This window comes from Centruroides sculpturatus, unplaced genomic scaffold (genome assembly GCF_000671375.1).
Source record: "Centruroides sculpturatus isolate CEXI.00-Female unplaced genomic scaffold, Cexi_2.0 scaffold529, whole genome shotgun sequence".
Taxonomy (NCBI): Eukaryota; Metazoa; Arthropoda; class Arachnida; order Scorpiones; family Buthidae; genus Centruroides; species Centruroides sculpturatus.
This window is the reverse complement of record NW_019384820.1, coordinates 436,409-464,341: the sequence shown is the minus strand read 5'-3', so window position 1 is coordinate 464,341 and position 27,933 is coordinate 436,409. Positions and strand designations below refer to the sequence as shown.

The 27,933-nt window shown below is 31.3% G+C and overlaps 2 protein-coding genes and 1 long non-coding RNA gene across 3 annotated transcripts in view; all 3 read right to left on the bottom strand.

Annotated features, from left to right (window-relative positions):
- Positions 1 to 6,995, bottom strand: part of LOC111629916 (leucine-rich repeat and calponin homology domain-containing protein 3-like) — a 70,043-nt gene extending 63,048 nt beyond the window's left edge. The window contains exon 1 of the mRNA XM_023373862.1: positions 6,721 to 6,995. Coding sequence (XP_023229630.1) covers positions 6,721 to 6,904 — 184 coding nt within the window. The 5' untranslated portion in view covers positions 6,905 to 6,995. The remainder of the gene's footprint in view (positions 1 to 6,720) is intronic.
- On the bottom strand, positions 2,169 to 3,563 carry LOC111629913. The gene is made up of 4 exons (XR_002757415.1): positions 3,220 to 3,563; positions 3,004 to 3,131; positions 2,785 to 2,846; positions 2,169 to 2,697 (listed from the first exon to the last, which is right to left on the bottom strand). It is a non-coding gene; the product is annotated as an uncharacterized LOC111629913 (long non-coding RNA).
- An 11,520-nt stretch (positions 6,996 to 18,515) lies between the features above and the next one.
- Positions 18,516 to 20,617, bottom strand: LOC111629921 (peptidyl-prolyl cis-trans isomerase FKBP8-like). The gene is made up of 2 exons (XM_023373872.1): positions 20,440 to 20,617; positions 18,516 to 20,269 (listed from the first exon to the last, which is right to left on the bottom strand). The coding sequence occupies exons 1-2, from the start codon at positions 20,454 to 20,456 to the stop codon at positions 19,072 to 19,074; spliced, it is 1,215 nt and encodes a 404-aa protein (XP_023229640.1). The 5' UTR covers positions 20,457 to 20,617; the 3' UTR covers positions 18,516 to 19,071.
- Positions 20,618 to 27,933: the final 7,316 nt, after the last annotated feature.

The following is a 27,933-nucleotide window of genomic DNA, read 5'->3' as shown; positions in this document are numbered from 1 at the left end:
AATAAAGCAGGATATAATATTCTGTATATTTAGTTCGTTTTAAATTACTTTAATCTTTTCTAACACTTGAATTCACTTGAATTGTTTTTATTTTTCGCAAAGCTGTGAAATCTAGGTTATCTGTTTTTGTTTTGCTACATCCAATTAGACTAAACAATAGCACAACTGTTAAAATAATCAGAATATCTTCGGTAAAATATACGAGCTATTTTAATATCCTTTCTTTTTCTTTTTAGTGATACAAAAATGATGTAAGTGACGTAACAATATATAAAAATTAATCGGGGGTGATTTTGCTTGTTTAATAACGTATGATGATATCATTTTTGGTCGTGATCAGTGACTCGATAATTAAAATGTTACGATGATGCAACTAATATAGCAGGTGGTGAGAAAGAGAATGAGAAACAAATGTTAATGAAGGTCACGGAGTAAGAATTTATAACCTTGAATACGAAACATCAATGAAAGACAATATCTAAGCTACAAGATAGGGCAATTACTTTCTACATTATTATTTTCAGATCTTTATTAATATATTGTAAATACTTTAAGCATGGATAACATTTTCTATGTATGTACACAAATAGGAATTTATATTCGTTACGATTTGAAAACAAGTAATATTCTTTATTTTACAATTTTTTGAAATAAAAAATAATTTCATATAATTAAATTGGCTACTATTTAAAATTCTCCAACTATCAATTTTATTGTTTATAAACATTATATTTTCACAGACAGCTGGCTATAATTTCATTGAAATATAAAAAATAAAATCACCATTTTTTATTCTATTTTTTCCTATCTTAGAATAACTTGCGACGTTTCTATGTAGGCGAAAATCTTATCCTTACTTATCAGCCTACACTAAAAATTATTTAAATTTTGATATTTTCGGATAAAACTTGCATATAACAGTAGAATTCTTTCTACTGAAAATGTGGTAGTGCGTTGGGAAATGAAAAACTAACAATTAAGTCCGACAGGAAATTAGCCTTCCCTTGTTCCTTCTGCAGACAATGCCATCAATATAGAAATAAGTTCGTTGGCTTTTCGACCTCTTCCTTTTCCATATGTGTCCATCCTTTGGTGACAATGTCCTACACCTGTTCAGTCAGATGTGCTCTGAATCTTTCTTTTATGTATATATTCCAATAACATCACGCAAATATTAGGTATTAATTCTAATATAGAGATTATATTCATATTTTTAAAATATGGCTTAACCCATAAACACGATAAAACGTAATACCTACTGTACTGTATATTAGAATACAATCAAATCTCGGTACATTCGATATAACGATAACATACATAGTAGTTCCCTATGCAATTTATATTAACTTAATGCAAAAGTTCTCTAGATTGTACGATATCATCTACTGCGATAAGTCAGTTCAGCGATAATTTTTCTCCTCTATTGTACTCGTAAAATGCATAGCATTTTCCTTTCTCTACAACGATAATAATGCAGTAAATTAAATTTTAATTATTTTAATTTATCGCTCGGTTTTGGAATCAAACTAGTGGGCTATTTTGTTAATACATCGATTCCGGCACGAACGTTACCTGCAGCCAGTAAGCATCGGTACAGATCAGAGTAGTTACGTGATTTAGCGTGTTTTTTGGCGTTTTAGCGCCTAAATTTTTTGTTAATAATAATAATACTTTAACAACACGCCTAATAAAACTATTTGGTTTTCTGTTCTAACAAAGTCGAACTTTGTAGAAATAATCCTATTTGTAATTAGACAAAGTAAAATGAGGAAGGGAACACATTTTTAAAAATTCTCACTATAACAACACTTTTCCTTGTTCCCCTAAATAACGCTACAGAGGGATTCGACTGTATTTTTTAGAGTTATGCTTGCACAGTGTAAAGAATTAAAGATAATTATCGCAGATATATTTGGAAAGAAGGAACTAGTAATCAAATATACAGATCGGATATCTTAGTGTACAGAAAAACAATGGAGACTTAATTATTTCTGAAAACCAAAAAACATTAAAATTTAGTTTCAAATTCCTAAATTAATTTCAACTTTAATTCGGTTAATTTTTAAATTGCCTAGTTTGAGTTTATTATTAGATCTAAAAATTTTAGATGTATTTAGAATAAAATATTTAAAACAAATTACTTTTTAAAACGCAAAAAATTAGCAGTATTTGATAAATTTTAGAACTGAAAAAACACTGAAAATGAATCATTAAGCAAAGTTTACTGAAATCCATTAAGCCATTTATTTTTTCTATTATGTCCATTATCAAATGTCTTATTTTTTACTCCCAGATCTAAGAAAACGTTTTCCTTTTTGAAATTCTTCCGGAGAAGTTTACTAGTTGCTTTATGGTTTTGTTCTTGGTCGATTTTTATGAAAACACTCGAAAGTTTTTAGTTGTACTGTACATATCAATAAATGGCAATACAAACGTTTTTAAATATATACGTCTCGAATTTTTTGTAATTGTTTTAATAAGAAGTTCTAAAATTGAAGCATTCATTTCATTTTGAATGAAAGAATAATTGTTTGTTTGCGTGATCAACATAAGGCCATTCCCTGCAAACAATTTCATAACATTACTTTATGTTTCTTTCTTTTGCACTATTTCCATGTCGTTTACAAATAATTCACCATCGTTATCTTCACAATCATTATTCGTGCAAAGGCGAACTTTTGCATTAACCTTTTTATCCTGAAATATAAATATCTTTTATAGTTTTTATATTTTGTCCATCTGACCAAACAATAACAACAACCTTCAAAAATTCTGAAAATTTACTTTTGCGGAAATTTTTAAATACTTTTTCTCCATTCCGGAATTAAATTGCAAAGTGAATAAAACTATGAAAAAGAAATTTTTAAAAAAATCAAATAAAAAGCTTTTGTTTTTTCAGTTAGATCTTCAAATTAATGTTTTATCAATAATTTTATTGAAATTAAAGAAATATTACGTAAAAAATATATTGGAAATAAAAAAAAATCTATAAAAGTACAGTACATGAAAATCAAACTTGTGCAAAGATCCTTGAATATATTTATAATTTTTTATTTATTCTATTATCTGATTATAATTTATGCAAATCGAAGCAGCTTTTTTTTACCCGTGACGACAAATATTCTCCATTTCTACAAATTAAGAAAAATATTATAACTCCAATCAAATTTACTCATTTTTAATATTCAAAATCGCAAATTATCTCTTGCATAAACGTACTACAAGTTAGAGAGCTACTGTGTTACTATGAAATATACAAACTTCCTGTTTTTTTTTTTTATGTTGTTCAAGGCTATATTTCGATTCCTTTCAACTTATTTCAAAAATAGAATACAGCTTGAATAGCAAAAATCTCATTACGCATTTAAATATTTAAACAGTATATTAAGATATTTTTGTCATCCAGTATTGATATTAGGCTAGTATTATCGGCAAAAAACAGTATCTTTATCTTGAATATACCTGTTCTAATGATATGACACTTTACCTATTTAATAATAAAGAAATCATTGATGCAATACTTCTAAATTAAACTTAACAATGCGTTCAAGCGATTTATCTTTATTTATTAAATAATTGAGCAATTTATCAATTTAGCAAGTGATTTTATTAAAAATTTCTGATAGGAAATGTTGAAAAATTCTTTTAGTGATATATGTTATAATTAATATAATTATAATGAATTTTTTAAAATATGAAATTAAATACAATAATAAATTTCCTTCGCTATTTATAAATGAAAATACGTTACTGCAAATATAAAAAGAAGTTTCGAATGTCTTGAAAATACAGAATATCAAATTTAAAAGATAATTTATTGTCACATGTGAAAATGAACATGCGTTAATTATAAAAATAGAATGAATCACACCCGGAATAATTTACGATAAAGAAAACCTTATTTTTATTAGGAAATTAAAATATTAAAAGCAACTAAAGTTGAAAAATGTGTTTCAAATTATCAATTTAACAAAAAAATATTATAGTACGATTATCTGTATTCGTGTGATAATTCGAACTGATAAACACAAATATAATTACTATTATGTATTTGTATAGAAATATTACTATAATATATGAATATTGATATCTAACAAATAAAATTTTTTTGCATTTCACAACTTTACCATTACGACAAAATAATTTAATAAAATTTTACGGGAAATTTAACCGGATATTTCATCAAAACACCGGACGTTGCGAAGATTTATTTACTCGTATTCCTGTTGAAATGGAAAAAAAAAATCACATTTAAGAAAAAAATGTTAATTTTTCCGAAACGCATTGTGAGTCAACAAATGATTACACGCTGACACTTCACGTGAATTTCAACCTACCCATGTATAACGTAACTATAGTAACAAACTACTTTATTTGATCAATGCTTGTAAATTTATCACTATTGACATACTACTCTTATTAAATATTACCGAAATTATATCGAATAATCTTTCTTTTGTAAATATAATTTTGAATTTTATACTGTTAGTTTTTATATTTATATAAGAATGTTCCTTTCAAATTATTGAAAATAATACTCTTGTATTTTTAATTACATTAGAATCCATATCTAAAATAACATAATAAATATGTCGTTATGAATATACTATTAAGTAAATATGAATATCAGTAATTATGATAAAAGCTGAAATAACTATATATTACTTTTTTCCAATAAATCTAAATCACAATTTTAAATCTAATATTTTTAAATGATAACGTTTCAATTTTTTTTAATTAGAAAAATTTTTAATAGATTTGCTAGAAAAGATTATTATTAAAACAAAATTAATATTTTGAATCAGAGATTAACAACTGTTCCATTCTTTATTTTTGAGAACTTAATATATGTTTGCATTTTTAATTACAATAAAAAACTCATAAGTCATTTTAGAGAAACTAATTGCTTTTTAACAAATGAATAAATACTTGAAAGCAATTTTTTACTGTCTTAATAAATAAGTCAAATTTATGGTTTGGACCTAAATCACAAATACTAGTATACAGTATACATAAACACAAAGTAAACATCTTTTATTAATAAAAAAAAAAAAAATTTGTCAATGGTTATTAATCAAATGTTATTTGATGCAGTGAAGAGAAACTAATAACTAGTATATGGAAATATTTAATCATAAAATAAAGTAAAAACTTGAATAATTTTAGTTCATAGTGTTCTAAATTTTATAATAAATTAATCATGTATAATTATTACAGGCTTTTATAAGTATGATTGTTAAATTTTAAAACAATTTATAAGGAAGATTATCTTCCTTATAAATTGAATTTTAATTGAAATTAAAATAGAAAAATGTAATTTTTCTAATCTTTTATTATGATAAATCAAGCAATAATAATGATTGTTGTATTTTCTATTATTGTTAATATCTATTAGATTTGCTTTATAAATTCAAAAAATATTTTATAGTAATCATAAAAATCATAATAAAGCAGCATATTGTAAAACAATTTTTAAAATATTTTCCAGCAATGAAAAAGAAAATATAATCTAAAGTATTTGTTGTGTTAAAAGTAATATATTCCTAAAAATGTTTTCTTTAAATCATTTGTTAACTTTGTAAATATTTTATTTTTTAAATAATTTGGAATTGAATTTAAAATTGAAATTCTAATTTGTTTGTCATCAATTAAATATATTTTTATCAATATAATTTAAATGAATACATATTTTAAATTATATATGAAGCATCTTTTTTTAAATGGCATTTTAATTCATATTAATCAGAAAAATATCTATTCTTTGAATAATAATCAATATTGAAATTTATATGGTACTAAATAATTTACATAGAATTAAAAATTCAAATAGTTTTTAATATTTAATCTAAAAGTACAGTATTCATTAATTATTAGTTATATCACTCCATTTTCAAATTAATCACTATTGTATCTTTCTATTAATTCAAATAAATCATATTCCATGAGAAGCTAAAAAATCTATATCACGCTCCTGTCTTTGCATTAGTTAATAAGTGCCGAACAATTTTAATATATTCCAAAATATGCATTAAATAAATATTACAATTTTGTGTATGAATATTTGTTAAAATAATAATAATAAAACTTAATTCAATTTTTTACTAGAAATAAAAGAAATTTTGAGTTATCTAAAATGTCAAAAAATTACATTTTTCACAAGGCATAAAAATTATAAACAATTATTTACATTAGATTGTAAAAATTGATTCAATAACAATTTAAATNATATATATTAAATATATATTTAATAAAGAATATATATATTAAACTAAAGAAATATATATATTAAATATATGCTATATATGTAGGTCTGTACTGTAAAATATAAAAAGAATATACATTTTTCATGTCATTTATCAATCCTACTCATTAGATTAGCCAACATTATGTTTGTGTAGTAATTTAATGATGCAAAACTAAAAAATCTCAAGAACTACTTTAAAATATGCAAAGCAGGAATATTTCTACATTAAACAGTATGAGGAGTGTTTAATTTACCCTTCACATATTCCCTATTGCAAAAGATTTCAACAAAGACTCATCTAATTCACCTGGACGACGGAAGGAATAACTGTAATCAATGGCAAACTTCATAACAATAACGAAAGAAAAAAAAATAAACGGAATAAAAACTTTCACTTGTAAGCCGATCTAGTTTCTGTTAAAGGTAACGGAATTTTAAAGAGAATGTCAGTTCTTTTTAAATGTCACCGCCCTAGCTCGACTTACCTGCAGCTACCGTATCGCACAAATCGTATTCACTGGCTAATTTCGGATATTCCCTTAATTTCCTTCCGCTGAGTTTAAGTTCACCAGTTAACTGTGCATCTTCGAATACTTTTTCTAACGTCCTAGTTAACTGTGTACTGCTTTGGCTGCCCAGACCGAGAGCGGTCAGAGCCATTGTATTAAGTCAGTCGACATATTCAGCACGTCTGATGGGAATTATGGGAAGGATAACTACGGGTGGTAGTAGTTCGTCTGCCACCTCACGTGCTTTCACTACTCGTGCGTCTGCGCTTCCCGGAGCGTAAATACTTATTTTATTATACCGAGTTCGAATATTTATTATATATACAAATACGATTTACAGTATTTGTTTATTAATTTTTTTTTTCAATAAGTGAGATATTAGCGATTAGTTACGCTCGCGCGACTGCGTAAATATGACGTAATTTGTCTTTATCAATCATTAGAAAAGTTATTTTTATGTGAATGTTCGCTTATTTTTTTTTATTATGTCAGAAATAATTGGAAATCTATTATGATAGATTGTGGTAGTTTATTTTTCTTGTAGCCTACATCGATAAAATTAACATTAATTATAGTTTTTCTTTGGTCAGATCTGTATCGGAAATTTTGCGCGAATATTAAACTAGTTTTTAAAGTTAAACAATGGTTTAATGAGATTGTCGATCTATTTTATATTTAAATTGTTTTTTTTTTCCTTCTATTTTTACCTTGCAAAAATATAAATTAAATGTTTAAAAACAAGGAAAAAATCGAAGTAAATTCACGATGTAAACATAATTTGAAAATCTCCGTAAACGTTGGAGAATTTTATGAATCTTTCTTTTGAAATTGCTTATCGTGAATTCAATTCGTGTGTGAAGAAATTTATTGTGTGTTGTTTTTGGGATTAACACTTAAGCAAATACAATATTATTAAAAGTATATTATTTACAGTAGAAGGATTATTATTCAGTAACCATAGAAAAAATCTCGCTGTAAATAATTTGATTTTTACCTATTATCGTCTACGTGCTTTGGTAATTTTATAAAATTTTTAAGAAGACTTTAATACACTACATCTTTTGCATAATAATTAAATTATATATAATAATTAGATATGATATATATTGAAACACAGAAGGGGATCCACAAGAATCCAAAGGACTAGTTCAAAGTTAAAAATATTTGAATAATTGATAATAATAATGTATTGCGGATGGTCCGATAAATCATATTTGCCATCATAAATGTTTTTGAAACAACATTTAAAGTTCGAATAAATTTTAATTTTTTTTTATTTTTATCTCCCTTGAATCCGGCTTTGTTGAAACATAATACTGTTTTTTTTTTAAATCCATCGTAAAATATCGCTGAAACTGAGTGCAATTTTGTTCATTTTATTCAGGATTAGATTTATAATATGAGCTACAGTTTAGGATCTCTCCCTTTTAAATTTATTTGATGAAGGAAGGAAGAATTATGTTAGAATTGTTTAGAATTCAATATTTTGGAATTTGTAAAACGTTTACGTTTTCAACCTCCAGCGCGAAGCACGAAGTTGTTTTTAGAATAAAGTGTCCGAACAAAATTCGAGAGATTTTCGATGTTTCAGAATTTTCGATTCCTCCCTCGATTTTTTAACGAAGAAGGAATGCCAGGCTTAGGACAGAAATAACGAAAAGCTTTTATTATTTGTGTTTGTTATTTACTCGAACTTGAGTTGGACAGAATCCTTCCGCACTTGGAAGTTTCCATAAACTATACGAGAAACTTCAGAAAGTCAGACAGCGGGAACTTGAAGCATACCAGAACTTAGGAGTGGTTGACGAAGTTTGAACTAGGCTGTTATACAAATATGATGCGTGCTGTTTTACAAATATGAAAACTTGTTTAATAAATTGTTCCGTCATTAAGGCTAATTTGTTAATGGCGGAACAGTTATTGAACACAGTAGCGTAGTGTGAGTGTCAGCCGCCCGTTATTTAAGTATCTCAATTTAAAAAACTAAAATTCAGTTTCGTCACAGAATAAGTCACAGCTCATTTCAATTGGTCCGAATCGTAGGTGCGACAAAAATATGAAATGAAATGGTTCAAATTTTTACAAGATATTATTATTATTTATTGTGAAATTTTGCCGCCCCCTAAAAGGGCCGCCCGGGGCGGGCCGCCCCTGCCGCCCCCACTACGCTACGCCAATGATTGAACAAGTCTCAATTAGGAGACGTATTCGATGATCCTATGCGCAAGGGCATTTGAACTTTCTGACTCTTCTCTATGGTTTTCGTTGATTTAGTGCATCGTGGACTGGATTGGAGTGATGGAATAAAATAAAAATAACAAGGGTGGTCTCAAGGGTGCCACCTGGGAAGACTTTCTATGGAAAATTGGCCCCTATTTAGATGTTAGACACATGAAGAAACCCCGAAAACTTCGTGCGGCCAGCCAGTGGGTAAAAATTTTTAATGCATATTTTTAATAAAATTTTCACTTTATGTGACCGCTAATCCATCATTAGTATAGAAATAGAAGACACGACACAATATAAATGAAAGAGTGAATTTTAATTAAGAAAATATTTTTGGAAAATTACGGTTATTATTCCATAAATCGCTGCTGAATGAATGCAGATTGTACCTGCCCTGAACTAATTTACTATGTAATTACCGGTACTAATGAATATTATACTAAAGTGCAGATTTAAAATAGATATTCATTTATTCATGGCTGAAGAGGATCTTAAGGACCGAAATGCATACCAGAAATAAAGTTGCATTCAAATTATAGAAGTGTCATTTTGATGTCCTCTGTAACAGTATGATAACTTTCTGATATCTCCGCTATGCAGTGTTTAAGATACCTTTATCAATCATAATTATTTCATTAAATTATTGAAACTACAAAACATATACTGGTATGTAGGCCTACGAGTATATCACTAAAAATATTTTATACATCACTTATTAATTAATTTATTGCCAATAAAAAATCACACAAAAAAACACACATTGTGTACAAAGTTATAAGTGTGATACTCCGAATTTTAACAAAAATCAATCGTCGATGTCGTCATACTCGCTCAACAATTGTCCTCAGCTACCTGAGAAAAAAAAAAAAAAACATTTTCCTGTGCAACAATGATATACAGTAGAATCTCGATTATGCGGACTAATTGGTGATGAAGGTAGTCCGGATAAGAAAAAATTCGGATAATCGAAACAAATACTTTAATTTGTCCTTTTATGATAATACAACACGTTTTCTTTTCGATGACATATCGGTAATATTAAAAATACTGTATTTAAATCGTGATCAAATTTTCAAGAAACAAACGTTCGTATTAAATTTGGACTACTACTGACCAGCGCTAACAGACTACCCTGTTGTTTAAAAGGCCCTCTGGTGGCGAAAGAAGACGGATTTTATAAAATAAAAAGCACTTGAAACTGCATTTTTATGAATAAAAATTTGACAAACTATTTATCGTTTTATGACGAGTAAAAGTTTTTCGTCGCGTTCACGGCTTTTAAGTAATGTATAACCGTCGAGGCGCGATGCCCTTCGGACCTCGAGACACAGGCGGTGGCCCACGTTGCCCATGCCTTACGCCGCCCTTGGTCATAGAAATGATGTAATTTGAATATAAGTTATTTATAAATACGTATGTCAAGTTATATTTTTATTACGACGCAAAATATATTTAAGGGTTTACGACCACTGTGCCGGGTGAGACATTGTTGAAACAAAAAAGTTATGATTCCATCACGTACATAAACAATATCGTAATTCGCCAAGTGCAAATCAGCAAATTCGTAAAATTTTTGTTTTTGAACAATCCGGATAATAGAGGTCTGTATAATCGAGGTTCTACTGTAATTTAAAGCGACCTTTAATACCTTGTAAGATTTCCTCCTGCCTTGTGGCAGCGATACAGTAGGACATGAAGGCATACTGGCACCGAAGACTTCATGCCCAACTGTACGCTGCATTTGCCCATGAAAATTGCAACTTCCGTGCCAGCTCACTCATATTCGTAGATGGCCAAAGCTACTCCCACAAATGTTCGATGATGACAAATCCGAGACCGAGCAGACCAAAAAATGTGGCAGCGTGACAGAGACTGAGCGTTATCTTACTGTAAAATAGCTGTTTGCAGCTCTTCCATTAAAGGTAATTCATGAGAGTGCAGAATTTCCTGAAAGTATCGTCTCTATGCAGTCAATGTCCCTCACACTACTACTAGAAGTTTGTCGTACGAGATGGCTTCCCAGACTAGCACGACAGCAATGTAAAAGGCTCAACATAAAAGGTGAAATTATAACATTAACCAGTGGTCCTCCATAGTCTAGCCCCATTCCTTTCGTTTTCTAATGATGTATTCAAAAGGAACATGAATTACATAAGCACTAGAAATCTATCACATTCAAATGGACAAAACAGGTATATTTTCTCAACTTACATATGCATAATGAGATTAAATGTTTCTTATTTCTTATTGTGTATTCTTAAATAAAAATAACCCTTGATAACACACAAAATTGAATCGAAATACTGTATAACGTTGTAAATATTAAATCATACAATCAAGTGGCAGATATAGACAACAGTACTTTACTAATTTGAAACCGTGTCTATGTCTTTGTTTCACAAGCACGATAAAGTGCATTCAATCAGATACTAGGCAGCTTTTTATCCTTTATTTATTCTTTTTTAGTTGATACGCATTTCAAATTAGTAAAGAAAGTTTTTCAAAAGATAGAAACGACAGTCTACATCCGGCAGAAATGTACATTCAACGAAAGAACAACGAATCTATGAACAAGATAGAAGAATGAAAGAAAATGAAAAATCTGTAATCATGCATACGTCCAATTATAAGAAACTATGTTAGAACATCACTCAAAATTGGCTAATGTGTAATACAGAACAGAAGTTGACTGAGGACTGGCATCATGGGCAGTGCCGGCCGAGGCAAGTTTTAGGATGGAGCGAGATCCTATTATGGCGCCCACTTGGTCAGTAGCGTAGCGAACATAACTGGCGCTCGGGGCACGACACTTTATTGGCGCCCCCTCCAGAAACACATATAGTTTGTCTTGGAGACCATTTGGGCGCCCCTCTGCGAGTGGCGCCCGGTGCTTGATACACCCCCTTGCACCCCTCTCTACGCCACTTCCCTTGGTTGCCCCAAATTTATACCCTTTAATTTTCTTTACCACTGAGGCAGCCCCTAGGACTTAGCGCCTGGAGCGGCTGCTCCTTTCGCCCTATGGTAGGGCCGGCTCTGATCATGGGCCCAAAACGTGTATCAACTAAAAAAGAATAAATAAAGGATAAAAAGCTGCCTAGTGTCTGATTGAATGCACTTTATCGTGCTTGTGAAACAAAGATATAGACTAATAAAAATTAGTAAGCAATAAGTTATAATTCGTATTGTTAACTCGTGTTTGTTTAGTTATAATATAGTTAGTTAATAATAATAATAATAATAATAATCAGTGCAGAGCCCAAACGGTTAGGAGATGAAAGTTGAAATTTGGTACACAGATAGGGTACGTCACGAAAACGCACACTAAGAAGGGATTTTTCGAAATTCCTCCCCGGGGGGGAGAGAGACAGGATTAAGGCTTAACACTTCCATCAACAATGGAAGTGTTAAGTAACAATGGAAGTGCTAAGTAACAATGGAAGTGCTAAGTAACAATGGAAGTGTTAAGTAATAATGGAAGTGTTAAGTAACAATGTAAGTGTCAACAATGGGATTATTACGTAACAATGGAATTGTTAAGAGAAAGCGACATGCAAGGCGCAGATGCAGTTTTTTTCGTTTTTGCGGGAAATCGAACATATTTTTAGACCAATCTAAAAATTCTCTAATTAGTCTGGAAACAAGGGGGCCCAATTCTTGCATTCTGTGAAAACGGGTAAGGTTGACTGTAACATAATAATCTTTATCTTAGTTATCGTTACTTTTGCCCAAGCAACGCCGGGCCCACCTGCTAGTTTATTAATAATTTTCTCTATGAAAGATGATTCAGCTTTACGCATTAAATGAATCTACAAAAAATTATTTGAGAATATTTTATTCAAACTTTAACATGTAGATCGCTATTTCCGATACTCTTTATTTACATCTTCGTTATATAATGTGGATAGTGTTTTGATATTAGCATTTTTCACTGGATGCTCGCTTTCTGTTGTTTAATAACAAAAACTATTTTATGTTGCGTTCTAAATTGCAATTTTAAAGCCATGCGGGAGCCGATATAAGTTTTCGTCTATTTCCACGTGAAACACGGATGATTATTCGGAAATCGGTCGGTTATATTTATGAGCTTCTCCGAATTTTGAAAGAGTGAATTAGACTGTTAAGAATTGGCAAAAGTTTACGGATTATCCAGCTTTACATGAACAAGTTATGCTGTCAATTTTAAAGGATGTTTTCGTTAAAGTTTAAAATGCCAGTAATTTTGTGTGAGACACAGGGCCGGATTCAAGCATTTCGAGGCCCTAAGCTGAATTCTGTAAAGCTTCTTACCAATCCTTCACGACTTCAGAAGTCAATCATAAAAAGAAAATAATTAAAACAGATTGTCTCTGATTTAATACGGATATTAAAAGAAAAAGACGTGAGGTTTTACTAGTCTTATGTTTTATAACTGAATTTAATTAAATTTTTATATCCGTTCCATTAAAAAAAATTTTTACTTCGTTTGATAAATTTTTTAAAACAGATTTTATGTTAATTCTTTAAAAAACAATTAATGAAATACTACACAAAATAAAAAATAAAGTATTGGTATATTTTATTGGTTTATAAAAAAGTTTATTACAACATTTAATTCCAATATTTTTTTTTTTTGGGTAAAAATGTTTAAAGCCCTTTGAAACTTAAGGCCCTAAGCAACAGCTTACCCAGTTACTTAATAAATCCTGCCCAGATGGGACAGATGTCAAAGCTAATGTTTTTTTTTTTTAACACAAAGGGCACAAATATGTATAGAACGATCTCGCTCATTTGTTTCGATACCACATAATGATGTGTCTCGCTAGCAATAATTGTTCTCCTTCTATAAAATTTCGCGCTAAAAAGCTACAAGCAGCATATATCATTATATCGGACAGTAATATATGATTACTTTTACATTACTAGTTATAAGCGACCCAGATAAAGTAGCCATTTTGTAAAAATGCAGCGCCCTCTATAGTTCATGAAAAACACGAATAGTGTAGAAAAGTATACATCGAGATACTATACTGACTAAACAAATTACATTATACTAACAAATCAAACCACTTACTCGTTAGTACTGTATAATAAGCGGCCGGATGGCAGCTTACCGCTCTGGGAGACCCGGGTTCAAAAAATCCCCAGGAATTTTTCGGAGGGTGGTCCGTTCGGATATGTCGGGCCTCGTCTCTCACCATCCTGCAGTTCCATTGTGGGCCTGGTCGAACTCATAATGAGCTTGCTAAAAAAAAAGGGCCTTAGTGCCCACAAGATGGAAAGAGTTTAAAAAAAAAAAGCCGATACAAGACACGACAAAAAAATATTTGGTAAATATTTTTTATTAATACTGTATTTCATTTGCATTATAATAAAAAATAAATATTATTATTTTTTAATATTAATTTCTTTCTTTACAAAGAAAAAATATAAACAAAATTATTTTAAATATTTTTTGGTCCGAATGGCAGGCTGACTAGCTGCAGCAGTAGCACCTCTGTTGAGAAAATTTTCAAGACGCCAGTTTTTAATTTCTTTTAAATATTTTTATTCTTTCGAAATATTACAAACAGTAAAATAACTAAGAGAATATTTGATGCAGATCTTTAAGGTGCTCCCAGCATAATAACTGCTTATAATTTCGTACTGTACTTGTTTTTCAAAGTTATGGATTTGCGTTGTTTTTTGGTTTTCATATCAGTAACGGTTTCACCTTTTGGTTTCACGGTTTGTTTTAGACGTGTTGAAAGCATACAATACTTGAAAGCACAAAAATAATAAAACGAACTTATATATTGGCTACAAACGAACGATAATACAGTGGGCTCGTTTCCTAGTAAAGCCGCTTTGTTAAAAGACTGTTAAGCCGGATGCGCACATGCGGCGCGGCAAGGAAAAGCGGCAGAATGACGTCACTTTTTCTCGCCGCAGAAGTCGATTTTGTGCCGCTTTTCTCGTGCCGCAAAAGTTGGTTGAATTCTATCTTTTGCGGCAACGCCGCCAAGACGCGTTTCTATCAGCCAATAACAGTTTGTCTCGTAGTCACGTGAGAAAATACAATCACGTGGTGTTTTAATGGCGGAAAGTTCGAGGCGGTTAACCGAGATAATTAAAATCAGAATAAAGAGGAAAGGATAACAAATTTAAAACAAATTCTACACAAATAATCATATATAATTTAATTCAAAGAACAAAACAACCGAATCTTACTCGAAATAGTATTCTTTATCGAGAGATCTTGATCCACGAATAAGTCTATTTTGTACACCAGTTCTTTCTCGATCCAAAAAAGTATCTCTAATTCAAATCTTCGACAAAATCTTTTAGCTAAATAAAGCGAGCCGTACAAAACAAAATTTGTAAACACGTGGATAGGGACAGTGTGTAAACACGTGGATATCGTTCGCCATCTTGAATACTGAACGCATGCGCCGAAATGTAAGCGGATTGCCGCTTGTGTGGTTGTGCTGCCGCGCGGCGAAGATGAGTTTGCGTCACCGCTTTTCCTTGCCGCGCCGCATGTGTGCATCCGGCTTTAGGGTACGGTACGACTATGCAGATGCGAGCAAGCGATTTTTCCGAGCGAGCGAGAATGTGTGGGGAATATCAAACTCTGTGTCAGATATGTGCGAGAACCAGAAATTCGCTCACGCCAACGAGATTTCTCGCTTCTCGCTTGAGCATTTTTTTCTTTGCGAGAACTATATCTCTCGCAACTAAATTCGCGTCTGCATAGTCGCAACCTAAAGCTATGGGGTATTTCCGTTTTAATTTAGCCCCTGTAGCGCTAGTGCAGCGAGGTTCATAAGCGCCGAAGACAGAAGTTAAGGTGGCTACCATTATAAATTATACTCCAGACATGGGCAAATGCGGCTCTTTTTGAGTTACATGCGGCTCTTGCTGAAAGTGTTAATTTCTGCTTTTTATTATTATTTTTACAATTTTATTTCCACAATTTTATGAAAATATGTTTATTAAAAAATTCAATATTTGTTTTATATTATACAATAAAATCGCGATACAGAATAACAAAGTACATAACTATGGCTCCCATGCATTTTGCAAAACCTACATTTCGGTTCCCACTGAACTCTTGCTTGCCCACCCGTCATACTCAAATGAAAATTGTGACATACGAAAATCTATCTTAAACTGGTTATCGGAAAAATTAGAAATAGTTTTCCACATAATCTTCTATTCCGACATAAACGCCTTCAGTTTTATTCGTAATGACGAATGCACACGTTCTATTGTTGTTGGGGCCTATCAGTGGTGGCCAATCGGTCTTGGTTCCCTGAACACTGGGCGTTTGGTTGTGGGTTCGCGCCTCGCTCGGACGGGCTGGTCACGTGGAGTTTCCGACTTTTCTCCACGTCTGTAACGCCTAAATAGGGGCCAGTTTCCCTTAAAAAGACCTCCCGGAAGGCATACCTAGGCAGATTGCCCAAGTATTGCGTTGCCATAAATAAACAAGCAAATCTATTGTTGTTGTTTACCATATAGGTATTTGATTTTTACACAATTTCGAATTTCTTGATCGGCTGCCTCCGATATTTTATAGTTTTAATCACAATTCTACATCGTTTCTGACTAAACATTTTCATTCGTACAAAACAACGTATACAGAGCCAAACGACAATGCTGAGTAGTGAGGTGTAGAAATGTTTACTACAAAAGCAGAAATTACTCAAAGCGCCCTCCCGCAGCTTTACTAGGAAACGCGCCCAGCGTCTATCCTTAACGATGACTCATTTCATAAAACTGTCTTCCATTGACTCACGCCTACGGCAATACAGTATTTCATTTTAATACCATCGCCGCCAATGCAGTAATGATTCAGATCGTAAAATCGGGTACTTCGTGTATATATATAGAAGTATTCCTGCCATATTTTTAAAATTTTAGTTCATCTAGTCCTGATATACAATACAAAATTCAGGCCAAAAACAAAACAGAATTTTGTTTACTTACGTTTTCGGAACAGGGAACCGTAAAATGTCGAAAAGTGCAACAAACCCGAAGGGCAAAATTTGACTGATTACAATCCTTTCTTTGTTACTTTAATAGCCGGAAAAGTAAAACGCAAATGGCTTATGAACTTAACAAAGATAGTAAAATCTCTAAGTTTCAGGATATTTCTGTGAATTTTAGTATTCGCAGATTTATATCCTCATAAAGGTATACGGATTTCAGGCCTTTTCATACTTTGTGAATGGATAACATTTTAGCAACGAGTTGCATAACTTTCCCGACTTTTAAGAATTTTATTTTAAAAATAACATTTGTATTAATTAATCAAAATAATTAAAATGGTATGTGGCGCCATCTGTTATGAAACTTTGTTAAAAACACTTTATAATTTTTAATTCTAACATGACTAAGTTCTTAATTTTGAGTGTAAATATGACTTTTATGTTTTAAAACACTGTAAATGCCAACAAGTAAGATGTTCATTGTCAGACCGCTCGCGAGATATGACACGTGACTTCTCTCCATCCCCTTGACCTTTCACAACCAAAATTTAATAGTATCAATGCCCCCTATACACAAGACACCATGCCAAATTTCGTTTCTTTATCTTCACAGTCCTGAGAAATTAAGTGAAATAGACACCAATACTCACACATACTCAAGGAATTTTTTTGACTTTTTTGGGGCAGCAGTAGCACCTCTGTTGAGAAAATTTTCAAGACGCCAGTTTTTAATTTCTTTTAAATATTTTTATTCTTTCGAAATATTACAAACAGTAAAATAACTAAGAGAATATTTGATGCAGATCTTTAAGGTGCTCCCAGCATAATAACTGCTTATAATTTCGTACTGTACTTGTTTTTCAAAGTTATGGATTTGCGTTGTTTTTTGGTTTTCATATCAGTAACGGTTTCACCTTTTGGTTTCACGGTTTGTTTTAGACGTGTTGAAAGCATACAATACTTGAAAGCACAAAAATAATAAANATTATCATTTTTAATTTGCAATTTATACTACTACAGCACTTATTTTAGCGATAAAACAAGAAATTAACCTATATATAATTAAAATAACCAAAACCAGTTTCATGTATAAAATATCGCAATGTAAGAAAAACTAAAGTTAGTAGCTTTTTTTGCTTTTTTTCTTTGCTTAAAGGAACAGGGTATAAAATTATTCTTTTCTGAGAGAATAGTCTTATTATTCTTGCTTATTAAATGAAACTACTGTATAATAAAATTTTTTTCCTCAAAAATTTTAACTTAGAATTGGCTCCAAAAAATTTTATGATAGATCTATACCTTAAATGACATTACAATATATTTTTACAGTCAATTCCACATTAGAATTTTTGACCCATTGTTATGTTGTCTTTACTACAAAATTTTATCTTTGTATTTTACATGAATGTGCAAAATTTGTATTTTTCAATAGTCAGTTTTAAATGAGAAGTCAGAAAGTTGTTTCTGGAATATATTATTATTTACAAAAAACATTTGTAAATTCTATTTCCATTAATTTGCAACCTATCAATCAATAGTTTAAATTTTAATAGGAATTAAATAGATAAATTAATGTTACATTAATTTCTACATTCCAATTATTATAAATATCCTTTTATTATTATTGATTTAACTTTTATTCTTCAAACATAACAAAGTTTAAACATTTTGATAATTGAAAACTTGGGATATCATGAATTCTTAGTAATGTTTTAAATATTTTTTTTATAAGTTAAAAATCTGAGTATGAAATCTGTTAATTATATCTAGTACAAATTTATCTAAAATATTTTATTTTCAAAATTATATAAGAAATTGACATTGCTTATCATCTTTCTCAAATGTGATAAACAGATATAAAAGAGATTAATGTAAGAATGATCAAATATCCCAACTAAATCACGTGCACTTAATCAATTATCACCACCAAGTCTATTTCGTATAAACATGGTATTAATTACACTTAAGAAATGTTATTTAAAGCATTTTAATTCTTTTCAAAATCAATATTTACTAATTTTATAATCAAGTTTTATTTCCAATTTTTACATGATTAAATTTGAAAAATTTAGATTATTAATTAATGTAGGTCAAATATTTATTTAATAAATTTGTATAAAACTTATACAATTTGTGCAAATTATTCTGAAGAATTAAAATGCTTATAAACTGCAATACCACATACAATTGTGAAAATACCACCTAGTACCATACTCCAGTTGGAAGAAACCCAAGACTTTTTAACTTTGGATTTTGTTTGGGGTTCCATATTACATTTAAACATTCTTTTATACATTGCTTTTGCTTGTGTTTCTTCCTGTTTCCTTTTTGAAGTTAATTTAGATAATTCTTGATGGATTATCTTTCTTTCAGGTTCTATTTGTAATGCTTGTTTCATAACATCAATAGCTTCATCTAATTGTCCTCGAGCTGCTAATATCTTTCCTTTCCTAAAAAGAGCTTTTACATTTTTTGGTTCAATTGCTAATACATTGTTAACAGATTTAATAGCAGCTTCATATGCATCCATTTTCAACTGAGCTGCAGCAAGATTATTATAAACTTTAATTCTTATACTTACTAATTTTTTAAACTCATCATCAGTTGGTTTTTGAAAATTCTGACCTTCTTCATAATCAAGAAAATCTAATGCTCTTCTATAACAATGTACAGCTGTAGAAAAATCACCTCGTTCATACCAAAAGTTACCCCTGTCTCTTTTCTCATCTCCAATTTGAATTCTTTGATTGACACTTAAATTTTCTTCTTCTTCTGATCTGACGTCCACTAACCGTATTTTATAATTTATGACAGAATTTGGTGGAATTTCTGGAAGTTTCCCTTGCTCTCCATAAGCTAATCTGGCAGGAATGATAACTTCGGCAAGTTCACCTTTCTCCATTAATGTCACCGTCAAATCAAGACCCTGAACAATATCCGAATCTCCTACTATTATTGTCATATTATCATACTTTTCCACTACAGTACCATCTTCTAATTCTCCCGTGGCATCAATAACAATCCAATCACCTCGTTGTGGTCTACTTTCCAATCCTACCCCTGACTCTATTACTCTCTTCTTTAGATCATTACTTCCCAATATATCCAACCAACCATCTTCATCTGTTAATCTTGGAGTTTCATCTTCAATTCGAAATGGTTTTAATTTTGTCGTAGGCTTATCCGATTTCTCACTTTCATCATGATCATCATCATTTTTTTCTGAACTATCACAACTCTCCAATTGTGAAGGCTCATCTTCAGCTTTTTCTACATTAAGATTTTCTGAATATTCATCGATTTTGGAATGTTGAGGCAAATCTTGTACTTCCATTCTTCTATTATACATATAATTTAAAACTGTTTCAATTAGTCTGAGAAAGAATCACAAACGATGAATTCAATAAAAATAGAAATATAATCAAAAACAGATTAGCAGTTCTAGAACTATCTTGAATTGTGCAAGACGAATCTGTAGAATACCGCTTAAAGATAAATTATTTCATACCTCACGTCAATTTCCATTAATTATTCTTAATAAGTGAATAAACGTCAACTTAAAAATCACTTGTTCTACTTCAATTTTTAACCGTATCTAATACAAACGCACCTGCTGGAATGGTATACGAAGTGGTAGCAACACTAATCACGAGTAAAAGCAGACACATCTGGCGTTTGGAGGCGCATTCTGCCACATTTCTATCAAAAAATTATTTTTCAAAAAATAAATAAAATTCTATAAAAAATTTTAAATAATTTTATAAGAATATAATTATCTTAATAATTAAAAATAATCAATTTTACAGTAATTCTATTTGATTTCTTTACTTTTAATTTTTATGCAATTTATAATTTTTGAAATACAGTGGGTGATCGGTTAACGAACAAATCGGATAACGAACACTTTCGCGAAAGATTTTTATGTTCGGACAACGAACACCTCATAACAAACACGAGAAGAAGAGACATAAAATAATGAATACGGATTGGTCTTCCCTTGTCTTCAGGCAACAATTCGAAACTTTTCGGAGCGCGGGAGACGTCGACATCGACGCTCAACTCATATATACTGATCAAATAGTATTCTTCCGAACTTTGAAACTCTCCTTTGTAATTCCAACCATTTATTTTTCTGACAGAAAGATGTTTTTATAGTATTCGCGAGACTGTCGGGCGAGCATACGTTAAGTTTTTCGTCGGTTTTTATTTTCGAAAGGTGAGAGTATAATAGCAAAGATAGGAGTGGGCAAAAGATGTCTGACGTTGCTGAATAGTATGGCTTGAACAGGTTTACAGTAGGCCGCAATTCAATCTATCTAAGAAACATAATGTATAATCAAGACTCAAGCAACTAAAGGAATAACAAAAATCACATCTGAGAAATAAAGAACGTTGAAGAGCTCATAATGGAACCTGAAACGGATCTGACGACAGAAGAACGCCAAGAACTCTCGAATGAAGAACACCAAGAAACTCGGCGAGATATGTTTTCTTCTGAAAAAGAAGATTAATGCCGATATCTGCTATTAAAGATCCTTTGAAGAAGTAAGAGGATGTCAGGACAACGGTCTTAGAATGGCATCCAAACCAGCTTGAGGTTAATAGGCTTGGGGATCTCTAGAATTACAATGCTATTAATTACTTCTGAAAAATCCTGAAGAGAGAAAAGCAAACAACATTAGACATTATTTTTAATATCATTTAAAAATATTAAGGTTTAGCCATCGATATACTGTACCGATTAAATTAAGCCTAAAAGTCATATTATTACAGAACAAAACTAAATTTAATATCTCAAATGGTTTTTTTTTTAGTAAAAGTTTTAATGATTATACTCAAAAATTCTCTTTTTATATCACCATTAATTTGGAAATTATTCAGTAATCTTTATTTGGGAAAAAAATACAATATACGGCCCGTCTAATGAATTTATGCGGCCCGCGATTAATCTTTCAATATTAGCTACACAAGTTCGAATAGCTCGATGAAAAAAATTCTGACGCCTAAAAAAAAAGGTCAACAATTCACTGTGCGTTTAGAGTTAACGCTCCATTTCAAATCTCTTAAGTACAGCGTAGAATGTTGATAATGCATGATAATGTGAAAAATGTATCTGTAATCTTTATATGCAATTTAGTCTCTACGGGGTGACACCACAATGAGATCTCGCACCACCTCAAAATCTTCCTAGGGCATCCTCTAGTTCGGTCCGTAAAAAAGTTTTCTTTTCAATTCGGCCCGGGGGACAAAAACTATTGGCCACCCCTATACTATACTGAATAAACTATAAGAAATAGTACACATTATACCGACTGGAAAACAACCGTTTCTGAGATATTAACAATTTTGTATATTAGTATCATGGCGGACCTTATGTCACCTATGACGTGAAAAAAGAATATAATCTTACTAAATCTTTACCCAAATATTTACAGGTATTTCAAATGTTTTCTTTCCATTTCTGTGCAAGCTTGCATCTTACAGAGTCGCAAACTTTTTCAACATTTCCAGGTCTTTATCCAGTGGCGTACCGTGGGTATCAGCCGCCAGGGGCGGAGGAAAATTTCGCCCCCCTTATTTAGGTACAGTAGAGCATCGATTATCCGACCGCCGATTAACCGTCACATCGGTTAACCGACCGTCCTAGTCGGAAAATTTCAAATGTCCGCTAGTGATGTGGCATTACAATATTTGGCTATGTCTTGGCTACTTTAATATTATTTTTGTTAAATTTTTGCGTGTTTTAGCTGGCATCAACGGCTCGACCATTGAAGGGAGGTCCCGCGTTTCTTTATGCAGCGAGAGTGTAGAGAAATGACGTTACGAACAGTGTTGGCCAATTAGAAACCAGTTTCAGTGTGTTCGCTGTAAAGCGCTTCTCGAGTGCTGCATAAAGAAACGCGAGGAGGCCAATATTTAAACGAGACTTAATTTTTTAATTATGAGTGGTTGTTTGTTTTGTGACAATAAAATAATTTAAAAATAATTTTTAACTATACAATTATTATTTTAAAAAAAATTTGTTAGACTAAACATTGATGAAAATTCAACGCGAAGTTGGTTAATAGCGATATACTAATAAACTAATTACATTGGATATACTAATATCCTAATATGCTATACTAATAATGTATTTTATTCCTTCTTTTCGGTTACCCGATTTTTTCAGTTATCCGACCAACCTGAGTCCCCAATTGAGTCGGATAATCGATGCTCTACTGTATTTCAATTTAAAAGGCCAAAATTCAGTTTTGTCACAGAAAAGCAATGATAGTGCAGCGACCTGCTTAAAATAATACTATTGGATATTAGTGGTGTATATGAACGCGAATGAATCGTACAAGTAAAAAAAAAAAAAAAAAAAAGGTCAACTNTCGTAGGCGCGATGCAAGTATAGATTGGGATGTTTCAAATTTTTACAAGATATTATTATTATTTATTGTGAAATTTTTCCGTCCCCTAAAAGGTGATTTTGCCGCCCCGTAAAAAGTGCCGCCCGGGGCGGGCCGCTCCTGCCGTCCCCACTATGGTACGCCACTGTCTTTATCGAATTACATATCTCAGAAATGGTTGAGTTTTCGATCTATGTTTACTAAGGTCTTCAATTTACTCAGTATGGTATAGAGTATTCCACTATATAATTATACTGAATGTTTTCTTAACACTGTGTAGAATAAAAGACATGGAATTTGACTTGCTGAAAGCACCAAGAGAAGCAAGGAAACTTCTTTTTTAGCAGCTTCTTTACTTCTGGAAATAATCCTTCGATGAAATGCTCCAGGTAAAGTTTGTTAAGACTAAACTCGATTCCCTTTGTCCACATTTCAGCCACGGTTTTTCCGTAGTCCATATATGTCTATCTTAGTCTTATATTGGCCGGATGGCTGAGGTAATAAAGATGTCGACCAGCAGGTCGATATCTTTATCACCTCAGCCCAGTACTCTGGGGTCCGTTTCGAGAACCCCAGGGATTGACGACCAGATGGCCGAGCGATCAAGATGGCAGCCTATCGCTCTGGAAGACCCGGGATAGAATCCAGACGGGTCGAAAAAACCCTGGGAATTTTCAGGTGCTGGACAGTTCGAACATGTTGGAAGATTTAGGTCTTGGTCCGAGCCAGAATTTCAAGAAATTTTCGAAGTTGGTCTGTCCTGATATGCTGGGTCCCTCATCTTGGCTACACCATTGTGGCCAAACGCATAATAAGCTTGAAAAAGGCTTTTTTATTATCCATAATGCAAAAGAGGATGAAAAAATGTTCTCTTTCTACCATACTGTATATGTGCTATAGTCATTTGAATTAGTTGAATGTTTCGCTCGAATTCAAGTAAAATTTAATTAACACGCGTTGATGCGTGATATCTTTCTAATAATTTCTCTTGCATTAAGTCAATATTAATAGGATTGCTTTTTTTGTTTTTCGTCTTATGAATACTAAGAGTTTTTTCTCATGCTTATCATGAGTTCAATCTAATAACAGAGCGATCATTTGGTGAAGAACTGTACCCAATGTATGCAGAATAAACTATTCATAAAAATCTAGAACGGCATACAAACGCTAATTACCCTGGGATATTCGGAAATAAAAAACACTGCGCTATCTTAATTTCGGAACAATTTCATTCACAAGTTTGTGATTGTACTATTGAATTTCTGACTGAACACTACAAAAATTTACAATTAAACTTCCATCGAATAGGTACAGTATAAATTCGTGAATTTCCGACTTTCACTTGTATCAAAAACCGCTAAAGCGCTGGCAGAGATACAATCGCGAGAATTATCACGAAATTTGTGTAATCACAATGAGGACATTTTAAAAATTCTTAACATTTGTTTCATCTGATATATCTAAATATCTAATATAAAAATTTTAAATGGTTTCCGAATAATCGAATTAAAATATCGCATGGTTTCCAAGCGAATAATTTTTTCAACTTTACTCCGAGAATTAAATTTAGAAACGTCTTTAAACTTATCTAATCTATAAATAACAATTTTTAAATTTACTTAGAAATAATTTTTTGTTTCGAAAGTAATTTCGAAAATTTTGTTTTGAACAAATTCTCGTGATAGAATTCTGGAATCGTTCCCATGATACAAAGCTTCATATGATTCAAGATGGAGGACTTAGCTGTGGAAGTTTGCGGTGAAAATGGTGCTTATTACAAAGTGAGTTATCTTTTAAAGAAAGAAAGAAAATCAAATTTTTCATATTATTAAGCCTCTCGTCGAAATATTAATCTCGTTGATATAATGTCATTATTTTTTTCTTAAATAAGAAAAAGAATAACTCAACTGAATAGACGCTAAGAAAAGAATTATTAAGGAATTTTAATTTCAATGGTTTTTTTAATTATTACAGCTTAAAAATTAATTGATCGGCTAAACGCTTGTTCGATTATTAATGTATTATTAGTGTTATAGATTTAATTTTATTTACGTTAAAGAAACACATTTTAGAACTTCGTATAGGCCTAATGTACGAACGCTAACACGTGCTAAGCCTAAAGATGGCTGCTAATATCATTTCGAATTGTTTTTATCTAAAGTTAGTAAAATGATTTATTATTTTAGGAATAAATATTGATAATATTCTAAATGTATTAAGTAATACTGCAGTTAACAATATGTGTTTTTCGCGATTGTAACTTTTAGAGAATAAAATAACACACACAAAATTACTGTTAAAAGTTTTATGATTGAATTGATGGGTAAATAAATTACACAATGTGTAAATGTAATATTATATTCTGGGACGTATAATAGTTATCGTGTATAGAAAATAAGCTTGACAGTAAATAATGCTTGGGTTTATGTGATAATTGTGGACAATGTAGATTTAAACTGTGTAAATTAATTTTTTGAGCGTTTTGAAATCAGAATTATCCACGTTTTTAATTATTGATAAGTAATTATCATCAATTTTTATGTTTTAGTTGGGATATATGTACAAGATAAAAATATAAATGATAATTTTGGATGTTTTTCATGGTAGAAAGTTATTTTTATGTCATTTGCTTATATATTTATGTATGTATAAATGTTTAAAAGTGACTTCTACTAAGTTTCATATATATTTCAGAATAAGCCAATTTATAAAGGAAGTGCCTTTTTTTTAATGTTTGAAACTGCTACTTTTCCTTTCAAACTGAAAGTTTTAGTTCATTTTAATTTGAAAATAATTTATTGATTGCATTGTTTGGTACTTTTCTGTTAATGGGACGCCAGCTGATATGTACGGCGACAGGTGAGATTCGAGCTTCAAATTAGAGGTTTTGCACCACCCCCAGAATTGTTGATCCTTTGCATGATATTTGCCTCCAAAGATCGGTTTGTAATATATAATGCCTATTTTACGTGCTTTGCATGTAGTTGAGTGTTTTGGTGCTCACTATCGCTTGCACCTCATTACCCCCTAAAACTATATAACATCAAGTATTACACGAACAGTCATGTGGGCTACTCGAAGCTGGCACAGTTGAATATTCTAAATAGTTTGACTCAATAGTCTTAGTGATGTGGAGGACTGTATCGTGTGTTGGAGTTACAACTTGCATCCCATTAACAAAAAAGAACCCATCATTGTTTTTTTAAAAAGATATAAATTGTTATTTTATGTATTTTATTAAATTTCTTGAAAATATTTTTTTGATTAATAACATTTGAATTCATATGTTAAAAAAAACCCCATGAAATCTGTTAAGAAAATCTTAAAATATATAAGAAAAAGCATGATATATGTTCCAGAAAAGAATAGATTGAATTTGTAATTAGCAGTGATTAGTGTATTTGGAGTAGAGAAGCCATAAATCTCTTATTTTGCTTCTGATAGACTGTAGCACGCAAAGACAGCCAGATGGCCAGGCAGTCAAGGTGGCAGCCTACTGCTCTGGGGACCCATGTTTGAATCCGGACGGGTCGATAAATCCCCAGGAATTTTTCGGGGGTTGATCTGTTCGAATATGTCGGGCACCGTCACTCACCACCTGGCTGCTCCATTGTGGGCCTGGCCAAACCCATAATGGGCTTGCTAAAAGAGGCCCTCTTAGTGCTCACAGGGCAGGAAGAATTTAAAAAAAAAGTCTGTAGCACACAATGTTATACAATCAATCAATCATTTTTAATTGTACAAACAAAGTACAGACTGGCCCCGCTGTTCATGCATTATTGGTTATACACATTCAGTTTACAATACACAGGAAAAATGAAGTACACTTCCATAAATGATGGATGTGAATATACATACATACAAATACATACATAAAGTAAATGTAAATATGATAAATAAGTAAAATAAATTAATTAATGCATACATAAGGTAATAATTACATCAATTATAACAATTATCTGATATAGATACAAACTTAAACCTAACTATAATAAGCAAGATTACAAATAGATATGTTTTTCATAGAAAGTAAGAATACAATTAATTAGGATATAGAGTACAATAGGTACATAGAGTAGCATCTTGCAAAGTTGAGGCTGGCAAACATAAATACAGTTATACAGTAGACCCCCCCCTATAACGCTTAGATACGTTCCACGTTATTCGAATTTTACATTGTAGGAATCATTAAATACATGAGCCAATTGCAGCCCGACATTTGTGAAGTTTACGGACTAAGGCTGTTTGAAAGGTTTTCTTCTATAAAATTAACCGATTCTAGACTAATTCCACTCAACATTTCCAAACAACGTATAATTTTTTGGGAATAATCCGTATAAGCTATGCTATAAACAAAAAATTGTAGGATTATTTACTGAGTGTGCACCGTTCGACTACACCGTTGCTCAAGCTTGTTTTCGTCACGGAACAGCGCACGAAACGGCAGCCGCGATTTCTGATAACGAATTTTTCGCAGAAAAATAACTTGACCTTTGGAGACATCATTAATATAAATAATTTTTATGGCCGTTGAATAAGAAGTGTTTCTTTCACAAGAAATGTATAAAATTAGTGCTGTATTAGACTTACGGTACCTAATTTACATACTG